This window comes from Rhineura floridana, chromosome 1 (genome assembly GCF_030035675.1).
Source record: "Rhineura floridana isolate rRhiFlo1 chromosome 1, rRhiFlo1.hap2, whole genome shotgun sequence".
In the NCBI taxonomy this organism is placed as follows: Eukaryota; Metazoa; Chordata; class Lepidosauria; order Squamata; family Rhineuridae; genus Rhineura; species Rhineura floridana.
This window is the reverse complement of record NC_084480.1, coordinates 121,050,809-121,077,448: the sequence shown is the minus strand read 5'-3', so window position 1 is coordinate 121,077,448 and position 26,640 is coordinate 121,050,809. Positions and strand designations below refer to the sequence as shown.

The 26,640-nt window shown below is 42.5% G+C and overlaps 1 protein-coding gene across 6 annotated transcripts in view; it reads left to right on the top strand.

Annotated features, from left to right (window-relative positions):
- MLLT3 (MLLT3 super elongation complex subunit) overlaps positions 1-26,640 on the top strand; it is a 237,479-nt gene that overhangs the window by 196,714 nt on the left and 14,125 nt on the right. For all 6 annotated transcript variants that reach the window (XM_061630805.1, XM_061630815.1, XM_061630796.1 and 3 more), the window contains 2 exons: positions 16,273-16,351; positions 18,775-18,907. In XM_061630805.1, the coding sequence (XP_061486789.1) occupies positions 16,273-16,351; positions 18,775-18,907 (212 nt within the window). The remainder of the gene's footprint in view (positions 1-16,272; positions 16,352-18,774; positions 18,908-26,640) is intronic.

Genomic DNA, 26,640 nt, shown 5'->3' with positions numbered 1-26,640 from the left:
GTTTTCCAGCTCTATTAAATGAGGAGAAATGGGTAGGGCAGAGGTATGGGAAGGAATTAGCTGTTGCTACAGGAGCCTTCACAAGAGATTTTACAGCCTTACAGTAGAACGTTTTGTGAGAAGAGAGTATTTGCTACTATTAGTAATTAGCTATTATTAGCCAGTTTGAAGGAACTGGGTTTTGTCACTTTGAAAGATAAAATAGTATCAGTCTTCCAGATCATGGGAGATGGCAGCTATATGAAATAAATACTTCTAATCAGAGATTAAATACCTTTAAATATATATTAGTAATTAAGAGATAAATCTGAAGATGAAGCTTTAACAAGGTGATAACATGCTCCGTTATCTGGGTGAAAGCATTTTAGCTGAAGTGTTGAAAAGTGTTCTGATACCCTAATACTATGGAAGAAAATTCTTCACATAGCTGAGGATAATGGATACCAGAGGATAAAAGCTATGAGAAGAGCTGATATTTTGAACTCAATTTTTCAGTGACGTTATTTTTAATGGCATGAAATGGTATTTAGAATAATAAAATAGTAAAATTTATTGTTTTATGTCATCTTATTTTAGTTAGTACTTGGAATAATGGGCTAGTAATAGGGCACTCCAGCCAATACATAATTAAATGACTCTTGTTATCAAAACCCCAACTGATGTTTAACAACATGACCAAAGAGAAGAGAATTGTTTTCATATATTTTAGTTTACAGCTTTTTATACTGTAAAAATAAACATTCTGTTAACAGCTGACTCAGTGCACTTGTGTTAATGATTGTAACATAACTTTATTTCATGATTTTTCTTAAGAGACCATCTATTAATTTGGGTGTGTTCCCTGGTAAACATTGGGATATCAAGATCACATTTAATTACCATGTGGAAAACATATATGTAAAAAAGGATACTTTAGTGTAGGAAGCCTATTAGAGTAAGATGTGCATACACATACATGTGTGTGTGTGTGTGTGTGAGAGAGAGAGAGAGAGAGAGAGAGAAATGTATTTTAGACAAGTTCCTTCATAAAATTTGTTTTTGCAGTGAACCACAGCAGCAGAAAACTGCTGCAAAAAAACCATCACAGTTTCAGCCAAAGAAAACATTTTTTTGCATTTGGTAACTTTGCCTGATTTATTAATACCATTTTCAGTTCTTTTTTGATCTGCTTACATTTTAAAAGACAAATATTTATTAGGGATCACATACATAAATGACTAGTGTTTATCCAGTTTCATTTGAAGAATCCTACAATGTATCATTTAAAAGTCCACGGTGCATTCCCATATATTAACATCTAAGATGGCGGAGGTCTTAGTGGCTATAGTGTTCGCTTTCTCTCGGCACCGCTCCTTCTGCCATGGTTACAAGGGGGAGGTTAGCCCCAAATTGCTGATACTACCTGGTGTTTATGCACTGTTACTTTGGCTTGAATGAGCCACTGCCAGAGAGCTTGAAGCCAGTGGCCCATGCTACAATGGCCGTCTCCCCCAGCATGGTGGAGGAGAGGGTGATGGGGGGAGCCTGGAGGAATCCAGCACAACGCCTGGGGCGAGGAGCCACCCGCCGCGCCATATGCAAGTTTGCCAGTCTGCCTGCCTGCAGTCACCGCGTCATGGAGCCTGGTGCAGACGAGTGGGGCACCAAGCGATGGACTGGGGACACTGGGGAGTGCCACCGCCGCCGCATCTGGGAGTGTTTCTGTGAGCTCTGGGTGCTCTGTTTCATTGGGGACTTGACCAAGACTCTGCCTTGACCAGCGTCTTGCCTTCCTGCAGTGTCCATCTGGCTGCTTTTTGGGGGAGCCTACAAGCAATTAGCCTTCTCCCAGTGTGGGCTCTCCCCAGCCACCGGTGCCCGGAGTTATGGAATCTGAACATGGAATCTTCATATAACACCAGCCATTAGCAGAGACTCTTAACATTATTGCTGGAGTGACAAAAACTTTTCTTATGCTTTTGTATTGGAATGTTATGTTATTAATATTGAAATGTTATGTTATTAATTTGATATATTTTAATTGATTGATAGCTTGTTTTATGATGTTTTATGATGACTGTAAATGTGATAATGTTTAGGTAATCAATTGGCGTTACTGTTGGATTGTTATGTTTTGAAATGATTTGAAACAATTGTTATGTTTTTGAATTGATTGCTATTGATGTCGTCATTTGCATTTTTGTAAGCCACTTTGAGCACATTTGTATGGAAAAGTGGCGTATAAATTCAAGTAATAAATAATAATAAACAGTTTAATTTTACAAACACTGTTCAAGGACCTTTGAATTCAGAACCTCAGATATCTACTGATTCATTAGGTATTGGGCTACATCACCAAGTTGTCCAAACATTCTGTGACATTAACTGCCATTCATTGCTATTTCAAAGTTACAGTTACACCCCTGCCTTCGAGGCCTTGCTAAAAGTATCAGCAGATATTTGTAAGCAATAGGACAAACAACTTGCAGCATTTGATATTGATGATTACATTTAAAAACTTAAGGAGAGCTCTGCTGGATCATACTGAAAGGCCCAGCTAGTCCAGCATCCTCACAGTTAGCCAGACAGATGCCTATGGAAATCCCATAGGCAGGATGTGACAGAACAGCACTCCCCCCGGCTGGGTTCCCCTGGTATTCAGAAGCGTGCCATCTCCTACAGTGAAGGTAAAACATAGCCATCAGGGTTAGTAGCCACTGATAGTCTTATCTTCCATGGATCTGTCTAATCCTCTTTTAAAGCTATCCGAGTTGATGGCCATCAGTCCTGTGGGAGAGAATTCCATAGTTTAACTATGCACTATATGAAGTGGAGAAGCTGGTATAGCACAGTGCGGAGGAGAGCCAGGCTGGGAGTCCATAGTCTGTGAGTTCAAATCCCCGCTCGTGTCTCCTGGGCGTCAAGGGCCAGCTAAAGATCACCCCCACAGTGAGTGGCTCATGGGTTACGTGCCCTGCCACCTGTGCAGCCGTAGGCAAGCTGCATAGTCCCAAGGAGCCCAGTTGCCCCCCAGCTGGCAGTTGCAGACAAGGAAGGGGCTGGCTTGTGCAGCTGTGGCAAGTTGAGCAGGCCCTAGCCAGCTGGGGAAGACTAGCCTCAGAGGGAGGCAATGCTAAACCTCTGAATATTGCTTACCATGAAAACCCTATTCATAGGGTAGGCGTAAGTCGGGATCGACTTGAAGGCAGTCCATGTGAAGTTGTTGTTGTTAATTAAATTTATATCCCAGTCTTCCTCCCGAAAGGAGCCCAGGGTGGCTCCTTTTGTCTGTCCTGAACTGTTCAACATGCAGCTTCTTTGGATGATCCAAAATTGTAGTATTGTGAGAGAGGGAGAATAACTAATCCTTGTCTGCTTTTTCTACATCATGCATGATTTCATACACCTCTATCAAGTCCTTACTTGCCTTTAAAAAAGAAAAGCTAAAAAGCCCCAAATGCTTCAACCTTTCCTCATAGGGGAGTTATTCTAGCAACTTGATCATTTTGGTTGCCCTTTTCTGAACCATTTACAGGTGTAGCAACCAGAACTGTATATGGTAGTCCAAGTGTGATCTCATCATAGATTAGTATAATAGCATTATGATAGTGGCACTTTTATCTATATCTCTAATAATCAAATTGCCCACTACTTAGAGCCCCTTACCTCCTGGAGGTGCATCTTTAGTGCAGGAGGATATTCCCTTCCCCTAATGAACAGGTCCTGTCTAAGGCAGTAGTTCCCAAAGTTTTATTCCTGCGGACCACTTGGAAATTGTTGAGGGTCTTGGTGGACCACTCAATGATTTTTCTGCCTGTTGTAATAATTGTAGTGTGCTGTGCTAGATGCTGTATGATTTTATTGTATTTTATTCTTTTATTTCTTATATATTGTATTACAGTTTGAATTCCATACAATGCAATAAAATACATTAAAAGAAGTAGAAGAAGGCATAAAAAGACAATTCAAATCAATATGAATAATGTGATGGCTGTGCCATCTCCCATCTTCAGCCACGAATCATCTGAGTGGAGCTCACACACCACCGGTGGCCCTCAGACTACAGTTTGAGAACCCCAGTCTAAGGGATGGTTTTGCTGTTCCTCAAAGTTATGCCCTCTTTCTCAGAGCCCCTGTTTCTGTTGCTACTGTTGTGCCTGAAGGACTCATCCACCAACTTCTCTGACACTCTTAGCTTTTCCAGATCAAGGTAACAAACTTTATTCCTGAGGGCCGGGAGCTCATTGCACCAATTGCATACCTGTGACTTCTGTCAAGGGCGCAAGTGGTTGTAAATTTGACATTTTGTACAATACATTACCCCCACCCCATCTCGTCTGTCTTAGTGCACACCTGTTATTTACTGAGTTTATTTATTTTGGAGCTTGGGGCTTATTAGGTCAAAAATGTGGGAGTGGGGGTGAGAGAACAGTGATATGTCCTAGCCTCCTCATCCTGCTGCCAAACTCACACAGCTGCGTAATTCATTACCTGACAGCTGTGGCTCCCCTCTCACTCATAGATTCTGTTCTTGCACTTAGCATTCTGGCTTGCAATAGCATTTAATTTTGCGTGCATTCCTTTATTTAACCAGGGAGTGAGAAACCTGTGGTCCTCCCAGATGTTGTTGAACCATATCCCCCATCATCCATAACCATTTATAGGCTGGAGCTGATAAAAGCTGAAGTAGCCACAGGTTCCCACTTCTGATTTAACCAATTGGGAAGCAACACTCTGAATAAGTAAAAAGACCAATCATAAAGTCACATTTTTATTCTAAAACTCAAATTCAACAACTTTTCTCCCTCTCTAATTTTACTTTTCCAGGTTAAGTCATTGAGGAGGTAAGAGATTGCGGAGGGGAGGGCAGAATTCTGGGAAGGTGATTGGTTGGCGTATGCCAACACTGAGGACCCTGCAGCCCTCAGATCTAATTAGGCCTGGCATGGATCCCAGTTTGGCCCACAAAGTGATTTTCCCCAAACTACACCCACCTCCCCTCCACTGTCTTGGACAGGTAATGCAGCTAAAAGGAAAAATTGGAAGCCGTGTCTATTTGTCAAAGTTAGCCAGTGTTGAGGAGGGGGAAGAATCCAGCCAGCTGGATAGATTCAGTTCCCCACTCCGATATGTGCAGTTGGAAGTAATATGAGGAATCCTTTAGGCAAAATATGACCCCAAGCTAGCTTGCTTCTCAACTCTTACATGCTTTGGTGGGTAATTATTAAAAAAAAGTGTGAAGTACGTAATGTGTTTTCTGATACAACATAATTAATAAAACATGATGCATACTGTTCTTTGGTAGAATTATTTTTTGCCAGCCTGTGTTTCTAGATGAGCTATAAACAAAGATCATCAACTTCACATCATGCCTTAAAGAAATAACTCAAAACTTCAGTAAAGAAAGCAATTTCACACTATCACTTCTTGGTATATTTTTAGTAAATGAGATAGCAGAAAACATTATTCAGCTTTTGTAAAGTAAATAAATGTATGCTCTAAGTCCAGCAATGTTGCTACACAAAATTTTTGTATCAATTTCTTAAAACCTGGGAGATGAGAGTTTATTTTTAAATGCTACAGTAATATAGTCATCAACTTAATTGAGGGCCACTTTGACAAGGACAATGCACCATAGCCTATTATCCTCCTATTATCACAGACTTTCCTCTTCTAGTTATGGATTTGGTGATTGGGAGGGGGCCCTTTGCTCATTTCAGAGGACTGGATTATTTGTCCAGTAGCTATAGCAACACCATTTTAGGTGCTCAAAAGAACCTCATTCTTGTGTTTTTTGTTTTCATTCTACGGCCTTATGTTCAGTGTTCAGATTTTTTAAAATTACATTGATTTGTTAGCAGCCATATACCTTATAGTTGGGTTGTTGTTGTTTTTAGTCATAGATCATGGTGTAGGACAAATATAAATGAAGTCTTCAGAGGTGACTTAAAGCACTTTACCAGCTCTGTGATACATTCCCTCCTTTTTCTAGTGCAGTTGTAATAGCTTTGCAATACTACAATACATGTGATTATACATCCAGGCATTAATCTCTCTGTTACTTGGAACTGTTGAGTTTCTTCAGCATGAGGGGTGTATAAGAAAGCCTTTTGCTGATATTGTCTTGGGTCTGATTCATCCCCTTGTATCTTGCTGTCACATCACCTAACTTTGAGCTGAACAGCTTCCATTTTTAAAAGTATTGTTTGAGCTGGTGTCAAGTAATGTGGTGCTGTGTGGTTGAGTGTGAAAATGTATCCATGAACTTGCCTTAAATATCCACTGCTGGAGATAATTCTCAGGACTTCATTTCAACCCTGTGTTTTTTAAAAAAGCTTTCTGGTTCGAGGAAAAGACTAAATATACATATGACACGCATACTAAAGTCCTTGGTTTAACCACCAGTAAAACATTAAAAACATTGTTTAGGTGACAGCTTCTGGTAACAAGTATTTTCTATCAGCCAGGTAGATACTAATCCATTTTAATGCATACAAGTGTATTTTCATCCACCTGTTTGTTAAATGTTTCTTGCTATTAATATTTTTTTGTGTTGTAAATGTTTGGCATTGTCCTTAGAATATGGTACATAAATTTTAAATTTTAGGAGTGCTAAATTCTCCTAAAGTGTTCAGGCTTTTTAAAAACAATAAACAACTTAGTTTTTTTAAAGCACACTCATGAGCTTGCTTTTTATTTTCTCATGGCCCAATCAGAGTTTTGGGACTAATTCTGATATGATATGGTTTTGGATAATCCTCATTCTATCTTTGTCAACCCGAAGGGGCTCTGGAGCATGTGGGACCCATGGTTTTGAATGTCTCATTGGCACTGAGGTTTCACTTTGTGCTGATAATGACTCCACTGAGATCTCTGAAGGGCAGAGTGGGTTGTGCAAGGAATAGGGAAAGGTATATGAAGGAACTAGTGGGAAAAGTGACTTTGAGGGTCTGAGGAGAACATAAAAGCCCCACTGGAAGAGATCAAAGGTCCATCTAGACCAGCATGCTGTTTCTAACAGTAGCCCCCCAGGTGAAGATCTCTGTGAAGATCATAAATAGTATGAGAAGGAAGCAGTCTGTCATTTGTCCCCCAACTCCTAATAATCAGAGGTCTACTGTCTCTGGACTAGGAGGTTCAGTTTAACTTTCCTGGGTAATGCATTGATAGCTCTGTTCTCCATGATAAAAGTCAGGTAATGCAATAGTAGTTTGTACTAGCCAGGCAGAGATTTGCACCAAGTTTTTAGAGTGTATACATATGTAAATAAAAGATCTAGTAAGTTTAGAAGGCTGAATTTTTTCATAACTTTATAGGAAAACTTTCCCAACCTAAACGCCTTTGAACTTATCAATTGCATTAATATTGTCAGTTATGTACCTTAAATGTATGCCTTCAATATCTATAGATCTGAAATAAATAACATTGCTGACAGACCCACCATATTCATTTGTACTAAACATACTTACAAGTGTAAATTGCTCTTGATTCCAGCTAAAAGTTCAGGGGCTAGTCTATATGACCTTGTTCTGCAGAAACCAAACTAAATAGTTTTGTACTTTCTTCCAATTTTCAGTAATTCACAGTGATTTAGAAACTGACTTGCAGGGGTCAGTTGTGTTTTTGGTAAAGGATCAGTAACACCCTTTTCAGCCAATCTAAGCCACAGCCATCTTTCAGCCTGTGGTACTATATAAAATGCTGGTACCCAGGACCAGCGCCAGCAGGCAGACAGGTTAGGCACTGGCTGAGGGTCCTTGTGGCCAGAAGGGTCCCTGTGTAGGCTGGGAGGATGGATCTCGCATTCCATGTTCCTTGGCAGCAGCAGGCCATGGGGTGAATCACTCCCAGTGACCCACCACCACTACAGATCATGGAATGGGGCAGCACACATCCTGTTGCAAGCAAAATGGGCTTAAATAGGCCATCTGCCTCACCTACCTCCCACATCAGCGCACTGCATGTACATGCCTCCTATCACCCAAGATGGTGGCGGGGGTGTTCCTAAGGGGTTGACGCCCCTGCTGCCATCTTGGGTGATGGCAGGTGTGCACGTACAGTGCACTGGTACACTGATGCAGCTACATGGAAAGTGGGATGGGTGGGCCTATTTAAGCCCACGTTACCTGCATCAGGAGGGGGTGTTGGGGAGTATGACGACTGGGGGACGGGGCAGGCTGGTGCCCAAGGGCCCAGTTATGTCTGGTGCTGGCCCTGGCAGTACCACTTATCAGTAGCTGATGATCCTGTACAATTTCATTGTATTTTTTTTTAAAAAAGGATTCCATAGCCACTGTGCTGTATCAAATATTTGATGCATTTCTTACTTAAAATAACAATTTCTCCTTTGAAAGTGGCAACAATTAATAAAAATCAGAAAAAGTTAACTTGTGTTAACTAATATAGTTGCCTATCTATATTTTCATTTGAAAATGTTCAGATAACAGTTGCCAGTTTTCCCCATTAACAGCTGCATAAGGCAGAAACTCAACAGGTGAAACATTTTGCATTGCTGTGGTGTTTCCATTGCAGGAAAAGCTGCACTTATTAAATTCTTCCTGCCTGGTAACAATTAAAAATACAGAAACCCTGCCAGGAAATAATGGAGACATAGTAGGGCAAGTATATGAGCTATAATGCATTGTGGGTCCATATTATGTTTCAAATCTTTACCCATGGTCCATGCTAGCTATTGATTATATCTAATGCTAGAAACGTTTGTTTAGAAGTGATATTTTATTTCTAATATTTGCATTATTAGAAATCACTGAGTCACTGGGTGGGACTGAAAGAGAGGCCATGGGTCCAGAGGAAACAAGAGACATAAAGCAGGAGGCTTCAGAGAGGAGAACTGGAGAATCTGGCAGAAAGGAAGTTGAGGCAAAGCAAGTTACAAGTAGAGGAGGGCCTGGACTGTTGCACAGTCTACAACTGCACACCACTGTGATATAGTCCATTTTTATGGCTACATTTCTCTGCACATTCCCATCACATGTTGTGCATCTCACTGGACTCTCTCTTTATTTCATATTTTTCAGTCAGTCTGAGAATGCCTGCACACCACCTTCTCTGGACACTCCCCTTTCCCCTTCTCCACAGTGGGGGGTCATTGCAAAGCAAAGAGAAAAATGATAATAGATCAATAATAAGCTGCAGCAAACACAGCTGATCCAATTTAGTTCTTCATTTTGAGTTGCTCGTGTCCTGTTCACCAAAACCTTCAAGCAGCGTTTGTGTACAGGGAGGAAGCAGAATCACACACACCCCGCTTGCTGGATTTATAACATCTGTCCTATGCACATTGAATCCAGTGTGTGTTGAATCCAATCTGCGTAGCAAAGACCCATGCAGTCTTTTCCCACTGATTTTTTAGTTAGGCTGGGCTTACATATGTGAGTCTTTGTGTGTAGGCCAGCTTCCCCAACTTGATGCTGTCCATATTTTTGGATTGCAACATGCGCCAGTCAGCTGACTGCAACTGGTAGGATTTGTAGTCCAAAACATCTGGAGAGCGCCAGGTTGGGTAAAGCTGGGGTAGGCCCTATTCCATTGTGTCAGAGCAAGGTGCGTTCTGGGATAAGGAAAGACGTACACAGGGCATAGCTCTCCAAATGTGTACAGAGTGTTCAGTTTGTGTGCTCCTCTGACTGCCAGCTGTGAGAATTACCAACGTCGTTCATCTGAGAGGAACAGATGTTAACTCCCTCCCCGCCCCCAGCACCCTCAGAAAAAGAGAGATGTTCCATTAACTTGCCTCACAATCTTTTTGATTGTGAGGCAAGGCTTTAAAAGGCTGTAAATCTGCCTTCTCATTATGGAGGGCAACAATAGATTGATTTATAACAAAAGAGCAACTGTTGGGCTTATGCAAGCTGAATGCATTAAAGTTCAAGTTAGTACTGAATTTTACAGAGGCCAGATATTATAGCTGCTGTGTTTTGTCAGGGATTTTGTATTTTATTAGTTAGGTGGGGAATTTATAGCTATGAATATCCCAAACCTGTCTTTGTTCGCTTGGACAAAAACTGAATAATTCTGCATAGCTAAAAGCAGCAGCAGCATTAGGGCAAGCTTCCATTCCAGCAGAGAGCAAGATGGCCATTGGAGGGCAGTTCTTAGCAGGCCAGAAATGACCAGAACATGCTGAATTACTAACTAGCAATGAAGAACTCTCCCTGACACATTCATTTGACTCTGTTCCAGCTTTAACTGTGTGCAAAATAGCAGCCTTAGAAGAATACAGACCTAATATATTTTTTTAATTTGTGGAACAAATTTGCACTGAATATAAGTGAATATATAATATTTTACATACAATGGCAGGCAGTAAGAAAAATGGCTTTGCCACTTGAAACATCAGAACAGAAATATAATATAGCAAGATGGATAATTGCTACAAATTGCCCAAATCCATGTTGCCTGACCATAAGCTCAAACAGTTCGTGTGATAGAGATAGGTGAAGAGGTGCCTTCTATGGAGTGTGCTAGAGAACCAGACAAAATTGTGATGGAGGCCTAAATGCGCAAAGGGGAAAAATTCAAATGGAAATGACTAGGGGGTTGGACTAATGCAAATGATATTAGGGAAATTACATAGGAAGGAGGAGCGGGACACTAATAATTCTCTCTCCCCAGACTAGGCAGGTAAAGAGAAGTAGCTTCCTGAGTTTCACAGTGATTTGTAGATGCACAGTCACAGCTGTGTCTGGAGTTCCTAATGGAGGCTAAGCTTATATTTTGTGGTGGAGAACTCATCTGGGTGTAACATAACAAGATGCTTGCCTCTTGTCTATAAACATTCAGAAAAAGGGTCTCTATGATCAATGAAGATGGGGTGGCTAAAGATAGGCTATCCTTTATAGATCACTTTTCAGCTATGTCCATTCACCAACCTGAGTTCCTTAGCGTTATCCTAATAAAGTTTCAAAATTAAGGGGGGGGGACTTTATTTGGGGTAATACTGGTTTGTGTGTACCGCAAGGGCCCTGACTAGTCTGAAGAAAACAGCAAATGCAGCTGAGAAGCAGGGAGACTGAGAAGAGTCAAGGAATAAGATCTAGGCTGAAGTACTCTGTCCTTTGCATCCATGGGTTTAAAGCAGTCTTGAGTGATGTGGAGCAGCTTCCTGGAGGATTCCAAAAAGTAAATGGAGCGCTGTCCTGGGCAGAATACTGAACTGGAGAGAAATGGGGAGTATGGAAGAGACTAGGTGAGGAGGACTCAACAAAGTGGGAGCTGAAAGGTGCCAAGTTACAGAAAAGAAGCTTCCAGATGGATGTTTGCTTTAACACAGAAGAGTGATTAATGACAATATATATTAATACAAGTTTCCTTCCTCTCCATGGCTGGGAGATAATGAAGGGATATGGTCAATCAGAACTCACAGCCAAGTGGCTGCGGTGTCCTTTGTGAAGTAAGGTGGAGAAGCAGGGCTGGCACCAGACCGCAGTGTGCCTCTCGGTCCCCCCTGTGCACATGCACTCAACCATGTCAGTGCACATGCCTACCATCACCCAAAAGGGTGGTGGGGCCATGTGGACACACACACACACCATCTTGGGTGATGGCAGGCATGCACATGCAACACGCTGATGTAGCAACACAAGACGTGGTACGACTGGGTATATTTAAATGCCCACTGGTTGTGCGCGTTTGAGTGGGAGGAGTTGCCTAGGAGAGTGGAGCTTCCACTCTGTGATCTGCGCCACCGTCCGATCATCAATTGCTATCATGCTCCATGACCTGATGCTGGCAGGAATCACAGAGCAGGAGCTCCATTCTCCCAGCCACAGGGGCCTTCGACCAGTGCCCGACCTGGCCACCCGCTGGTACCGGTCCTGTGGAGAAGTTTCCCAGGAAACGTAAATTTAAACAATCCAATTACCAGGGAAAAATGATTGCTGGAGGATGCTTTATTGTTTCTTTCTCAAAGTTAACTGATAGCTGAATAGAAGTATACTTGCCTTGTTAATGGCAAAGGTTCCAAGAGCTAATTAGACTGGCACTCACATTATCCAAAGGCTCATTATGGACATCTGCTATTGTGGAGATTTCCGGTACAGTATCTACTATGGAGAGGATCTTGTTTTAACTAATGTTACTTTCTCATTGTTCAGATCAAAGCTAAAAGACACATAGTCCTAGGACACATGCAGAATTCCAACTGAACCGAGCTTCTTGGTAACACAGTTGACTATTCTGTTTCTATTTGGAACTCTCTCAGCTCTAATATTTCAAAGTACACTCTAGTATGGCTGTGAAGAAATCACCCCACAGCAATACTATGCTTTCTTTTTGCAACTTTATCCAATAACTTGCCTCTTATTCATGTCATCCATATAGACCTTGTACTTTTGTGTTTTTTTTAAGTCAGACAAGCTGTCTAAAGGACAGATGGGGCAAGAATGATGGCCGAGCTGTTGTTCAGTTCACCAGCACATCTATCATTTCAGTAGCAAAGCTGGATTCTCCCCATGATGAGGGATCCACTGTGAGCTGTGTGTATATTTCATCTGCCTTCATCCTCAGTCATTCAGGAGCTAAAGATGCATTGACAACAGAGCAAAACGGTTTTCATGTTCCATAAAATGCTGCTGTGGAAAGGATAGGGAGCATCAGGTCTTGTTGTCTCCAGTGTTGGATACTTATACATCTTGCTGGTAGAGGTGGTTGTGTTTTGTCCACACCTCTTTTTAAAATGGATTCTTAGTGTTCTTTATCAGCAGAATTTCACTTGAGCTTATGAAAACGCATGCCTGTACTATCGACCATGTAAAATTTCCAGATGTTTTTGAGACAAGGACGGGGGAGGCGAGGGAGGCTCATCCTTCGGATTGGATTAAAGTATTTTAAATGAAGAGAGAGAAGCAATGTCTGCAGTTCTTTCTCTAAAAATGTGTATTTAGTGGCTCCTTCAGTGTAAGCAAGTGTAAAGAGGCACGTTGGGGCAAAAAAAAAAATTCACATATACACTCATGGGGTCTGAATTGCTGGTGACTGATCAGGAACAAGACCTTGTGGTTGTAGTGGATAGCTCAATAAAGATGTTGGCCCAGTGTGTGGCAGCTGAGAAAAAGGCAAATTCAATGCTAGTGTTACACATGTGTCTATTGGGAACCTGAGTGTGTGAACTTGCCACCCTCATATCTCATTTAAACACACTTCCTTAGGAGGAGGGGAATCGTTTGCTAGATATTAACCAGGCTCTTTGCCCTGATATGTGCCTAAATAGTGTGTGCATAACCCAAGAAATGCAGGTCCGTATCAGGCTAAAGCAAAAATTTATTTTATTGAAAGAAAAGATAATAATAGTGATATAAAATTATTGGGCACATGGCAGCATTAATCATTAGTCCACTAACTCATTCATGACTCTAAACTAAAGAGATAAAAGGTCCCTACTGCTATAAGGAATGACAGGTAGCAGAAATCCTAGACCCAAGGGAGTGGGCATTGGAATACAGCTGAAGTGATGTGAAGGAGCTCTGACCAAACAGCAGGAAGGAATCTTCCCTTCCCAACTTGTGACCTGAAGTCCTACACTGTATTCCTTGAGACCATAGTTATACATGTTGGAGCTCAGATTGCCATCTTGGGTCTCAAACCCCGCTCTTAAGTACACTTTCTTACAAATCAACATGAAAAGGAGCTATCTTGGTATGAGGTGATCTTATGCTGTGGATATATTTCTTGCTGACACACTGAGAAAAAAACTGGTTTTGCTTTCTACTGCTATTCTTTAGAGGAGACAGTAGGTTTGTTCTGCTGGGCATGAGGGAAATGCACCAAGAAATGAGATAACATTTAATTCAGGGTCTGCACATCCCGCGGAAAGTACCAAAAAATGGCTCTTGCTTCTTCTCCTCCTTTTGCAGTATTCGGTAAGGCACAACAAAGCAGAAAATAGGGGGTGGGGTGGGAAATGTAGTCCAGAATACTCCAGGGCATTTACTCCCCTCTGATCCTACATGAACCAAAGTGTGGGTCAGCCAAAGCATTCCTAACACTAGGGATCATTAGGAAAGGAATTGAAAATACAACTGCTGATGTTATAATGCCATTATACAAATCTGCAGTGCGACTGTATTTGCAATACTCTGTACAGTTGGGTGATCTCGCCTCAAAAAGGATATTTTGGAATGGGAAAAGGATCAAAAAGGCAACTAGAATGATCAAGGGATGGAGCAGCTCCACTATGAGGAAAGTTTGCAGCATTTGGACTTTTTAGTTCAGAAAAAAGGCAAATAAGAGGCAACATGATAGAAGTGTATAAAAATTATGCATGGTATGGAGAAAGTGGTCAGAGAACTGCTTCTCCCCTCATAACACTAGAATTCATGGCATCCAGTGAGGCTGAATGTTGGAAGATTCAGGGCAGGCAAAGGAAAGTACTTCACACGGTGCATAGTAAACTATGCAGTCTGTTCCCACAAGACACAGTGATGGCCACCAACTTGGATGTCTTTAAAAGAGGATTAGACAAATTCATGGAAGATAGTGGCTGCTGACCTTGATGAATATGTTCCAGCTTCATAGAGGCAGTATAGCCATGAATGCAGTTGCTGGAAACCACTGGTGGGGAGAGTGCTGTTGTGCTTTGATCTTGCCTGCAGGCTTCCCACAAGCATTTGGTTGGCCACTGTGAGAACTGGCCTGACCCAGTACGCTCTTCTTATGTTCTTACACACAGAAAGGCACACACTCCAAGAAAAGTCTCGTAGGCCAAGAAACATTGAAAATGGGGGCAGGGGTACAACAGGAAGGGAAGACTTATGGCCCCCTGCTCCAAACTTTCTAACAGGTCTCAAGAGCAAATAAGCTTTCAGAAGTGGAGTGCTTTTAATAGGGCAGCCAGTCACCTGCTTACAATGCAATCCTAACCATGTCTACTCAGAAGAAAGTTGTATAGAATTCATTGGGGCTTGCAGTCCAAAAGCTGGATTGAAACAGTGACTCACCTTCTCCTCCCAGCTTTCCAAAAGCTCACATCTGCAAACTTGCAGAAGAGAAATGTGCTTAGGACATTGGGAAAGTCTAGACTTATTCACTGCAACCTCTCTCTCTCTTCCCCCCCCCACACCCCAAAAAACCTCATGTGCAAAGAAGCATTGTAATGAAGTCAGTCTGGTGCAACAAGCCATTGTGAGCCACCACTACCAAGCACATGCCTGACAGGAGAATGTGAAATAACTCACCGTCATCTGCTATACTCCCTCTCAGTCAAACAGTGCCAGCTAGCTCCATCAAGCACCCACTCACTCCCTTATGAAAAAAGAAAGTCACCTACTCAGCCATGACCACACTTGAGGGAAGTTCTGTTCTGTGCATGAGAGGAAGCGTGACCAATACTGTAACCCAATTATGTTTAAGGGGCATGTTCAGCCTAGGAGAAGCTGTTTGTTCTGTGTTCCTGTTTGAACAGGAACACAGAACAAACAGCCATACAGTGTCCTGCAGACAGAGCATTGATTTGGGATTTTCCTGAACCCTTTCAGGGCTGCTTTGTGCAGTTCTGGTGGGCACACCTTGGCATCCTTGCTGTAGAGACATAGGGAGTGGCTTTAAGCCAGGTCAAGCTACTTGTCTGGTCCAGCCCCTGACGTCTTCTCACTGGCAGCAGCTCTCCAGAATTAACTGGCCAAGGACCTTGACCACATCCCTGGAGTCCTTCCCTCGCTGTGCTAAGATAAAGTATTCCTTTTTCCCTTCCTCCCTCCACCCCCAAAAGATCTGAACAGCACCGCAAGGCTTCTGTTCCAGGCTCATTGAAGCCCATATAAGTTCCACTTGTATTGCCTAATACTGTTAACCTGTGGCATCTTCATTTTGAATAAATAAAAGTTTATTATAGAGCTGTTTGGAAGCTGTGGAAATGAAGTGTTTAATATTGACATTACTATAAAAATGCATATTGTGCTTACTTTTGCCATGGCTGCAGTTTCTGTTTCGACATACACATGGTTTAATAGGCCTGTTGCATAAGAAATGCATTTATTCTTGTGAGCTCTGTAGCTGTCTAAGCAGTGAGTTTGTAATTTTTCTCCATTTTGACCCCATTAACAGTGTACCCATTGTTTTCAAAACTATTTAACACTCTTTGGATTTCTTAACTCATGGCAAGGAAAAAAAGCTTTGCCCACAGGGGAAGACCATACAGCTGTAGATATCATTTTGTTTGCAAAGTAAATTGTAATTATTTACATTTTGGGGAACAAATGAATGTACTAATTTCTGTGTTCATGTTTTGCTTGTGTCATCTCTCCTCTTCCCCTGCCCCCTGCCATTTTCTTGAAGTCTGAGCAACCTAGTCCTGCCAGTTCAAGCTCCAGCTCCAGCTCAAGTTTCACACCATCTCAGAACAGTCGACAACAAGGTACTAATAAAGAGAGAGCAATTGACAATTACATGAAAGCCAGGCAGTGGAGCATATGGAATTTCAAGGTTGCTTTCCTTTAACTTTTTTTAAAAACTATTTTTTATGAGCAGCATCCAACAAAGTACATTCACTAGCGCAAGGACTTTTGGCTTGCACAACAGAACTTCTCCCTACGTGCCCCCTAAATCTGTTCTGGGTTTTCCCCCAACACTCTGGATCAGATTAAGAGGGGCACACGGGGAAGTTCAGTTGCCCAAGCAGTAATCTTTGTGCTAGTAAAAGTACTTTGTTGGATACCCTGTGGCCCTACATATGTTACTGGACTACAACACCCATCACCCTGATCACTGGCTTTTCAGTTCTAAGGAAGTCAGAAGTTATATCTGCCAAGAGATTCTGCCCTAATCAGTTTACATGTAAATAGCTTCGTGTTGAGCTTTTTTGTTATAAATGGCACAATGTGTATATTCTTAACCAGCTACTTTAAATGCAGAAAATATTAAAAGTAATCTTGGACCCCTTTCCCAGAAGCATTTAGCTCTTTTTCATGGCTTTTTAAGTTCCTCAAATGTACATTTTTCATTTGTAAAAATGGTAAAGAGTCCATTCTAAATAATTCCTTTGCCAGCACATTACTGCTCATTTGTGCAGCTATACAATGCAAAAATATTACCCTTTTTGGTTTGAAACCTTTAAAACTAAAAGTTGCCAATACACAATATTATAGTTTCAAAGTTCAGTATTAGTTGTTGAGAAGAACTTATTTATAAACACTGACTTTCAGAGACACAAATCAACTCCATGAAGTTTCCTTTGAAAATCGGTGGCATCAAATCCTAAATATTCCAGAGGCCTATGTACAATTACATATTTCATAAACATGTGTAAGAAAGGAAAAGGGGACATTCTCTCTGGGTGGTCTCAGATGTCACTGTTGCTCAGGCTCAATTCCCTCTCTAGGATTAAAATAATGATGATCCCATTATTGGTATTATTATTAACGATCATCTCAGCAATTTGGTAAGGGTGAATGAGAGTTTTTATTACATGATTACAAATAACAGAAATGATTTCTTTCATATCAATAAAAGATTTTGGTTTCATCTAAGCTACCCTGTTAGCATGTTTTCAAACATGATAGTATTATGAGGAAATCATTATTACTCAGAAGTTAAATCATTCCACTAAAATTAGATTAAAGACTTTATGACTATCTCCTTAATAATACCACTATGTTTCCAGAAGGGTAGATGTGTTTGTCCGTTGCAGTGAAAATTAGTCTTGTGGCACCTTAAACACTCACAAATGTTGTTATGGCATAAGCTTTCCTTTTTAGTATAATCTGTCAGGTAGTGAAGGAATCACACTCCATGCATCTGCTGATTTGGGTTTATATCCATGCAAACTTCTGCCATGATAAAATGTGTTAGCCTTAAGATGCCACAAGGTCCTTGGATTTTACGGCTCTACTTGTCACTGGATGAGCTATTTGTTGTCAAGTGTTATCTCAATATTGTAGCTCAACGTTTCCTTCCTCGAGCACCCACCACCACCTTTGCTTCCAGAGATTGAACTTTCTTGAGAGCCACCCTGGGCTACTCTAAGTGAAAGGGCAGGACATAAATTCAATTAATAAATAAAGAACTACTGTTTGTCAGATATGCTAAAGTCCACACCCTTTTGTGTAAAGTGTATTTAACAATAATGATATGTAAAAAAATGTAAGAACCTAGTTCTAAAAATGTTCTCATTAATGCAGCTTTGTTAACGAAGCAGGCTTAGCATCTCTGTTTATTTCCAAGATAAAGATAGGTCTCTGTTGCTGGGGCATTGACACACTTTATACATATGAACACTAGCAAAGAGCTTGCTTGACCTGACATTGACCTTAGAATAAAGAAGACAGCTAAATCTAAGTAGATCAAAAACAGGCAGACAAAGAATGCCTTGGCCAGAACAAGTTGCAATCACAATGATTTATTAAACTATGACTTTCAATGCATGGATTAACCTAACAAAATGTACTATTACTAATAGTGTCTGTTAGATCTTTTCAGGTATAGGATACCCAAATAATAATGGATTCTTTAAAAAAATCTCCATTCTGTTGTGCAGAAAGCCAACTTACTTTACTTAACATTCCAAGAAGCTAATTCTGCAAACACTTAAAACATAAATCTCTTTGTTGACAGAAATAATCCTGTTGTAAGTCAACTGGTCTTTGAATAAATTTACTTTTGTTTAAGCATTTGCTGCATAAGTCCCCCTGTGCATTAAGTCTTTTCTTTAATGTCCAAGTAATCATTCCCCCTTCTTAAAAACTGTGTTGGGACTTGTTTTGTTAAAAAATTGAACAATGGGTAGAGCTGAACATGAGCTCCCGTTGTTGATTTGTGTTCCCTTTTGTTTTTGTTTGCCAGGTCCTTTGAGGTCTATAATGAAAGATCTGCATTCTGATGATAATGAAGATGAATCTGATGAAGCAGATGAGAATGACAATGACTCTGAGATGGAGAGACCTGTAAATACTCATGGAGGAAGCAGAGGCCGCAGGTGAGGGTTTTAATAAAATTAATGCATTCCAAACAATTTGAAAAATGAAGACTTGTGCCAAAGGCAGTAAAAAATCTACTTTTTATGTGCAGGGAGAGGGTGGAAAGAATTCATTTTCTTTACATAGAAATAAAGTGCATGTGGGGAAAAAAACAAAATGCAAAGGGATTATTTAAGAAATTGGGGATTCTGGGAAGGGGAGCAATACAGGAGGTAGAGCCTGCTGAAAGGAAAGAGGCATGATACCTTCTTACAACATAATAATTATGATGTGTGTTTAGATTTTCTGTCTGGCCTTTCCATCAAATGACAGTGAGGCATCTTGTTTTGTTTTTAAATTTCTGTATTGTGCCCTTTTGGTTACGTGCTGTGGCATTGGATAGAAGATACCAGAAACTCCCCATGTAGTCCTGTCTTTGGGACAGTGATTCCCAATCTGGGGGCTGTGAAGTAATTGGGGGGGCGTGAACAGTAAAGAAATGAATGTATATTTTTAAAGTCTTCACTCCCTGGATGCTGTCTGCTCCCCGCTGCCACTGCAGATGACACCTCCTCATTTCTCCAAATGAGAGGGGAGGGCTTACTTAAGTGGCAGAGTGTCTTTCAGGTGTGCTAAGGGCAGGCATGTGCCTATAAATCATGTGGTAGATGCCGAAGGAGGTTGAGGGTGGAGCTACCAGGAAGATGAGGGATTACTATCTCCCACTGCTATCTCCTCGCTGCTGCTGACTCCCCTGCTCAGAACGAGAGGAGAGGACTTTTCGTGAAGCAAAAAGAACTAAGGCTGCAAGGAAAGGCTTCTTCCTTCCTTCCTGGCAGCCAGCCTGCCTGCCTTTCTTGGCTCCTGCTTTGCTGTCACCTCCTTTTAAAAATTATTCTTATTTGCGAGGTCACACAGATCCAGTTGGAGCCAAGGACCAGTGACGAAGCACAGGTCTTCCTTGCCCCTCATCTCTGAGGCTAATTGTGTAGGCCAGCGTCCCCCCTTTCTTCCATCTACACTCTGCCTTCCCAATCTCTCTGTCCAAGATGCTGCTGCGGCTGAGGGCTTCCACCCTCCCATGTGCCTGAATGCATGCATGCTTGCAGATACTTGCAGGAGGGGCAGGTGTGTTTGTGTGCATGTGCTGATCTGTTTTCTGCTCCACTCTCATTCCCCAAGTGCACGCTTAGCAAGTCATCAGTTCTGATGACCATCCCAAGACCTAAAAGCACTAACCCTCCTCCTCAACCTATCCACCCTTGTCTTCACAATGTAGCATCCTCACCACTACCACATTGCTACTTCTTGATTTTTTTTTTTTTAAAGCTCAACAGGTTGGCTGAAGCTGGGGTCCACACACTGCAACTGAAATATATTTATGTAATTATTATTGTATTTATACCCCACCTTTCCTCCAAGTTATTCAAGGTGTGCAATTGTTCCTCCCCCCTTTCAATTTTATCCTTACACCAGTTCTGTGAGATAGGTCAGGTTGAGAGATTGTCTGGTCTGAGGTTACCCGCTGAGCTTCATGGCTGGTGGGGATTTGAACCTGGATCTTAGTCCAACACTGTAACCCACTGGTGTTGGGAGATGAGATTGTACATCTTCAGAGTATGGGGAGGGAGGGGTATACCAATTTGATTGGAGCTTTGCATTAAGAAAAGAAAGCAACACCTCCCTGTCTGCAGGGAGCTTTTAATGGAAAGGGATATTTGGAGATGTGATTTTGCCACACACCATTTTTTCCCCAATTAACAGAAACTAAAATCACAATTAGCAGGGGGTGTGTGTCATGCATTTTTTTGAGCTTACAAAGGGGGTCCCGTGCTCATAAAAGCTGGGAAGCACTGCCTTAGAGCTTCTTTACCCAAGATACTGAAAAACTCTGCTGAGCACCTCTGATGCAATTTGTGTCACATGTGACGGTTTGTTAATATGGAAGAAAAAGTGAATGTATAGAATTCCCATTAGTGAAAGTTTTACAGAGTGGTGCAAGGTTTATACTTTGTTTCAAAAGGCTGTTCACCCTTCTTTTAACACCTAGGCATTCAAAATATCCAGCTGTTTTCACACAACATGGACAGTTGGTTGATCAATCAGTTATATGCGCATGTAATTTCCTCTAAGCCTTGAATAAAAGGATTATTTATTATGTTGTTTTTGAAATGTTGGTAAGTGTGCATGTAAGTGTGCATAGCATCCCTGTGGAAGAAAAGATATAGGAGCTGTGTTGAAATGTACATAACATACTACTACTAAAACATTCACTGTGACATTAGCAGTGCCCATCCTTTAGTGTCAAAGAGCAACATCAGAACTGTGAAGATAGTAGTGGGTTATGACCTTGTTCCAATGCTACATATTGTTTTCATTTTCAGGTTTATAATGAAAGGTTATAATTCTTTTGTTTGTATGAGCAGAGGAGGGCATTTGAGAGGGGTAATAAGGTTTCGTGCCCTGTAATCAATGATGAGCTACAGTATAGTATAGAGTAAATGCTCCAGAAGCCAATTTGGGGACCTTTTTGTATCAAGATATGGGGTATAATTATGTTGAATAAAATAAATAGCTTAAAATGGGGGGGAGGAGTGAAGAAGCTACATTTTTGCGGTGTCTCCCCTGAGTTTTTCCCATGCAGAGACCATCAGATGCCGCCCTGGGCTCCTGCTGGGAGGAAGGGTGGGATATAAATCAAATAGTAAACAAATAAATAAAATAGGAGGCATTAGTTTGTGGAAACAGGGAAAAAGGGGGTGGGGGAGGTTGAACATAATTTAGATGGTTATAAGGCATTTACGCTTCAATACCTCCATGCCTCCAATCTAAAAATTACACCAATCATCATTTCTGTAACCATCTTTCTGCAGGACTCCTGTTTTCTACCTGTGGCATATAATGGCCTTGGTTATATCATTCTGTGTCAAGCACAGATGGGGTACATGACCCTGCCTTGCCAGGGTGGTTAAAATATATAACCTTTCCCACCTTTATCTACTTTGGATTGAATCAATTGTGGCTGTTTACTAAATTGAGGATTGTATCCAAAGAAGCGGTTCCCATTAGCACAAGGACTTCTGCTTGCACAACAAAACTTTCCCTTACTCTTCTCGTGCACTCCCCATCTACTCCAGAGGGTGGGGGAGCCCCTAGAACAGATCTGGGGTGTGTGCAGGGGCAGGCAAAACTCCACTACACAAGCAGAAATCCTTGTGTGAAGAGAAAATTTTCATTGGATGCACTCCTGAATTTACACATTGAATTAATATTTTTATAGTTGCCATCCTGGGTTTAGGAATGGACACCATTGGCTTCTGTTTTCAGATACACTTTATCTCTTAATGATAATGCTGTGAGTGTGGTTGTGTTGTTGATCAGACCTCAACTCAAAGCATTAACTTTAAAGAGAACATATGGATGTGGTTGGCCAAACTGTGGCATTACAGCTTCCAACATTAGCTGTAAACAGGAGATAAACTATAAATAGCAACACCTAATGACCGTTAGCCCTCCTAAGACAAAAGAGAAGTCAAGAGATCAAATTGATGCCCCCTCCATGGTAGGTTAGCACAAACCCTTATAGATCTTTACCAAAATACATTTAATGACGGGGAGAAGAAAGAAAAGAGCAAACATGAACCAAGACTTGGCTGGGGAAAGGGTGTTTATTTCTGACTTGTGTAAATTCAGGCTTGGAATGTCAAGAAATTGCAAGTAATTATAGCTAGCATACAACAGAACTTTTAGAATTTCAAGCAAGTGTAAAATTCTGAATGTCTCTTATTCTAGGGATTTGTTATTTCTAATTTCCAGTACCTTGAGAATTTGGGTTAATTTTGGATTTGCTATTGGGATGTTGTGGATAATTTTCCACATTCTGCTCAGAGTATTTTTTGTGTGTGTGTGTGCACATTATGTGCAATATATTATGCCTCATTTTTTAAAACAATTTGTTCAGCACTGATGGTCACATTGGAAATCTGTATCACAGGCTGACAGGACAGCTTGACTATCAGACACAATTTTGGCTGCATATACCAAAAGTATCATTTCATGAGTATTACGATTTTAATACAGGTGGTGTTGCTCTCATGCAGAATTTTGATTCAGAATGTGCTGTTCTCAGACATGAGAAATGGGTTTACCTTGACATATTCAAGTTAATGAAAGTTGAAAAGTGTTGATCATACTTAAGTCTTTTTTATTTGGACTCCTTCATAATCTCTTAATATTGTTCCTCTTTTGTTTTTCAAGTTGTCTGTCAAACCACGAGGGCTAGAAAACTTGTTTCATGAAAATAAAATCTGAGATTTTCCATAGGAAGTGGGCCATCACTGTGGGAAATAGTTCCACCTATCGTGCGAAGGCAAGAATGTTTTTGAAGTCAAGACTAGGGACGTCATGCCCCTCCCACTCTCCAGTTCATTCTTGCCTTCGTACGAACAAGATTGGAATTTCACGTAGCATTTAGCTAAGTCTCGTATTTGTTTGTCTATTTCTCTTTAAAGCCTTTTTTCCGTTTTTGTGTCTAGCCTACTGAGGATCCCCTCAGAGACCGCGGCTGCGGCTCTCTTCCCCCTTTCCTCAGAGCTATTTAATTTCTTTTATTTCCTTGACTGGGGGCTCCCTCTGAGACCGCGGCTGCGGCTCTCTTTGTTTTGGCAGTTTCAAGCCCCCTCCCCCCCCGGCTCTGTCGTATCCGTAGCCAGGGGGCTCCCTCAGTGACCGCGGCTGCGGTTCTCTTTTTTGATCGCCTTTGAGGGAAGGGGAATCCCCCTCCCTCCCCCCCCTGATCGTTGCCGCGGCTGCGGCTGATCCGATCTCAGCGGGAGCTTGCAGCTGCGGCTCCCGCCTTACTCTTTTGCCTCAGATCGCCCTCGCTACGTGGCTTAAATCCCACTGCGAACGGCTTTACAGACCGCGACGGCGGCTCTCTCTGCGGCGGCTGCCATTTTTCCCCTACCTGCTTCTTCCGGGGTTTTTCTAGAGCCGCTACTGCGGTTTTCGGCGAGACCGTGCTGGGTAGCCCTTCCCCCAGTTCGCTTCTGACGGCCGCCATTGCTCCTTCTCCCTCAGCCCTTTTTTGATCGTTTTTTCCCGCCCTTTTTCCGGGCGCCATTTTTTGAAATTCAAAATTCCCGCCTTTTTTGTTACCATTTATTAAGCATCGGATACCTCCCCTGCAGGCTATCTATCTGTATGTTTGTGTATATGTGCTGCTGACAAATTTACACAAGGCTGATTTACACACATTTTTACTGTGGCTGTAATCCTAGTGGCTGAATTATATTATCAAGGCTGGAGCTCCAATCCTAGTGGGCTGGATTGTATTATCAAGGCTGGAGCTTTAATCCTAGTGGCTGGATTACATTATCAAGGCTGGAGCTTTAATCCTAGTGGCTGGATTACATTATCAGGGCTGGAGCTTTAATATCAGTGGCTGACTTGTATTAAATCTGATTTACATTGTATATCCTGCCCCCTCTGGGGCCGTGAACAAGCCAAAAACCCAGCCTACAGTACTAATCTGAGTGTGCCAACTCTAAAACAGCCTATATTATATTAACGCTGATACCTCAGTGCATTCTGCCCCCTCTGTGGCAGTGCATTTCGCCATCTGCCAGTGTATCCTACCCCCTCCGTGGTAGTACGCTGTGCCAGTTCGGGTCTTTACATCCTGCCCCCTCCGTGGCAGTGTACTGCACCCAGGTTTATATAAGATGGCAGAACAGCCAGGCATGTCACCATCAACACACATGGTGCCAGATCAGCCAGACATGCCACAATCAGCCAAGCCACAACATCCTAACACGTCTAAGACCAGACATGCCAAAGCACTGGCTAAGACAAAACATCTTTCCAGCCATAGTAAACCAAAGCGCCCTCGTTATGTCTCTGTGCCAACCAACGCCACAGCACAGACACACATAAGTGACATTTTCCATTCTCCTACTACTGCCTCTGACGAGGAAGAGTTTGTTGGCTTTCCCGCTCACTGTTCGCCTAACGAACCTACCTCTGGTTTACCGCCTCAAACATCTGTTCCAATAGTTCGCCAGGCACATACATCTCCCACATCTGGTCTGCAGCTGTCTCCTGATTTCCTCTCCCAACTCCAAGCCATGCTGGCTTTTTTCACGCGAATGCAGTCACTACCACAAGTTCCTGCCATACCCCCACTCAACATGGACCAATGTGCGTTCCATGAAGCTCATCCTTCCTGTTCACCAGATCCCTTTGATGTAGCCAGAAGCAGATGTACGGATGAAGCCTCGTATGCGGAGGAGTCAACTTTCACTGACCATGTTGAAGGAGACGACTGGAGCGACTATTCAGATCATGAGGAGGATACTTCATATCGCTTGTTCGATACCTCAGATTATCAACCGCTAGCACGTAGGGTACTTCATACCCTTGGTCTCCAGACTGCGCCTTCAACTTCGTCCGCCCCAGCTATCAAAGGGGCCAAGGTCCTCAAATCCCCTGCACCTACTGAACACTACATCCCGGTGCCGGACCCAATTGCCAAATTAGCCTCCGAAGAATGGGCTCACCCACTCAAAGCCCGACGCTTCAAGAACCTGGCTGACAGATTGTACGCCCTAGCCCCAGACTTTGCCACCAAGTTAGATGTCCCTGGCATAGATGAACCAATCGCTCGCCTCGTTTCAAGATCTCTTTTGCCCAGGGAAGGGGAATCCCACCTAAAAGATACTACTGAGCGACGAATAGACTTCGCCCTCCGCAAGAATCACGAGGCCACTGCCTTAGCCGTGCGTGCCTCCGCTTCAGCCTCCATATTCTCCAGAGCCTCTATGATGTGGATGGATGACCTTCTAGAGGATGCTAACCCTGATCCTGTCGCCTTTAGAAGAGCACTATCGAAATTACGTAAGACAGCAGCTTTTGTGGCCGATGCCACTTTGGATGCCACTCAATTAGGGGCACGGGCCATGACGACTCAAATAGTCGCTCGTCGCACCCTCTGGCTTCGCCACTGGCAAGCTGATTCGGCGGCCAGACTGAACCTGTCCAAGGCTCCTTACTCCGGATCTCTACTCTTCGGCGAGGAAGCTCTAAAGGCAGTTCTGGTTGATCCAAAAGACGCCCAAAAACCGGTTCTGGCCACAGTCAAGAACATCGACCGCAGGCCCTTCAGGCGATTTCCCTCCTTTCGTTCTAACCAGTCCTTTCGAGGAACGCGGCCAGGAGGACGAGGCCGCGACTTCAGACCCTATGACCCCAACGCATTCAGGGGCTCCTGGAACCGACGCTTCCAGGGCAGAGGTCAGTACCAAGGGCGCAGGGGCAACTCATCGTCCTCATATAGGGGAGGCCCTCGCCTACACAAGTAGTATTAACGCCCTCCCCATAGGTGGCAGATTACTTAATTTTGGAGATCGATGGCTGCGCCTTACTACGGTCTCCTGGATCAGGGACCTTTTCACTTATGGCTATACCATAGAGTTCTGGGCAACCCCATCAGACAGATTCCATCCGTCTCCTTGCCCAAGGGCACCAGCCAGGCACAACATCATGCAGACAGCTATACATCACCTCTTGGACATAGCGGCAATAGAGCCAGTTCCCACAACTGAGAGGTTGGAAGGGGTGTACTCCCTCCTATTTGCTGTGCCAAAACGAGATTTATCTTGGAGGGCGGTATTGGACCTCAAGTTTGTCAACCGTTTTGTAACATACCGCAGGTTCAAAATGGAATCTCTCCATTCCATTACCGAGAGTCTGCATG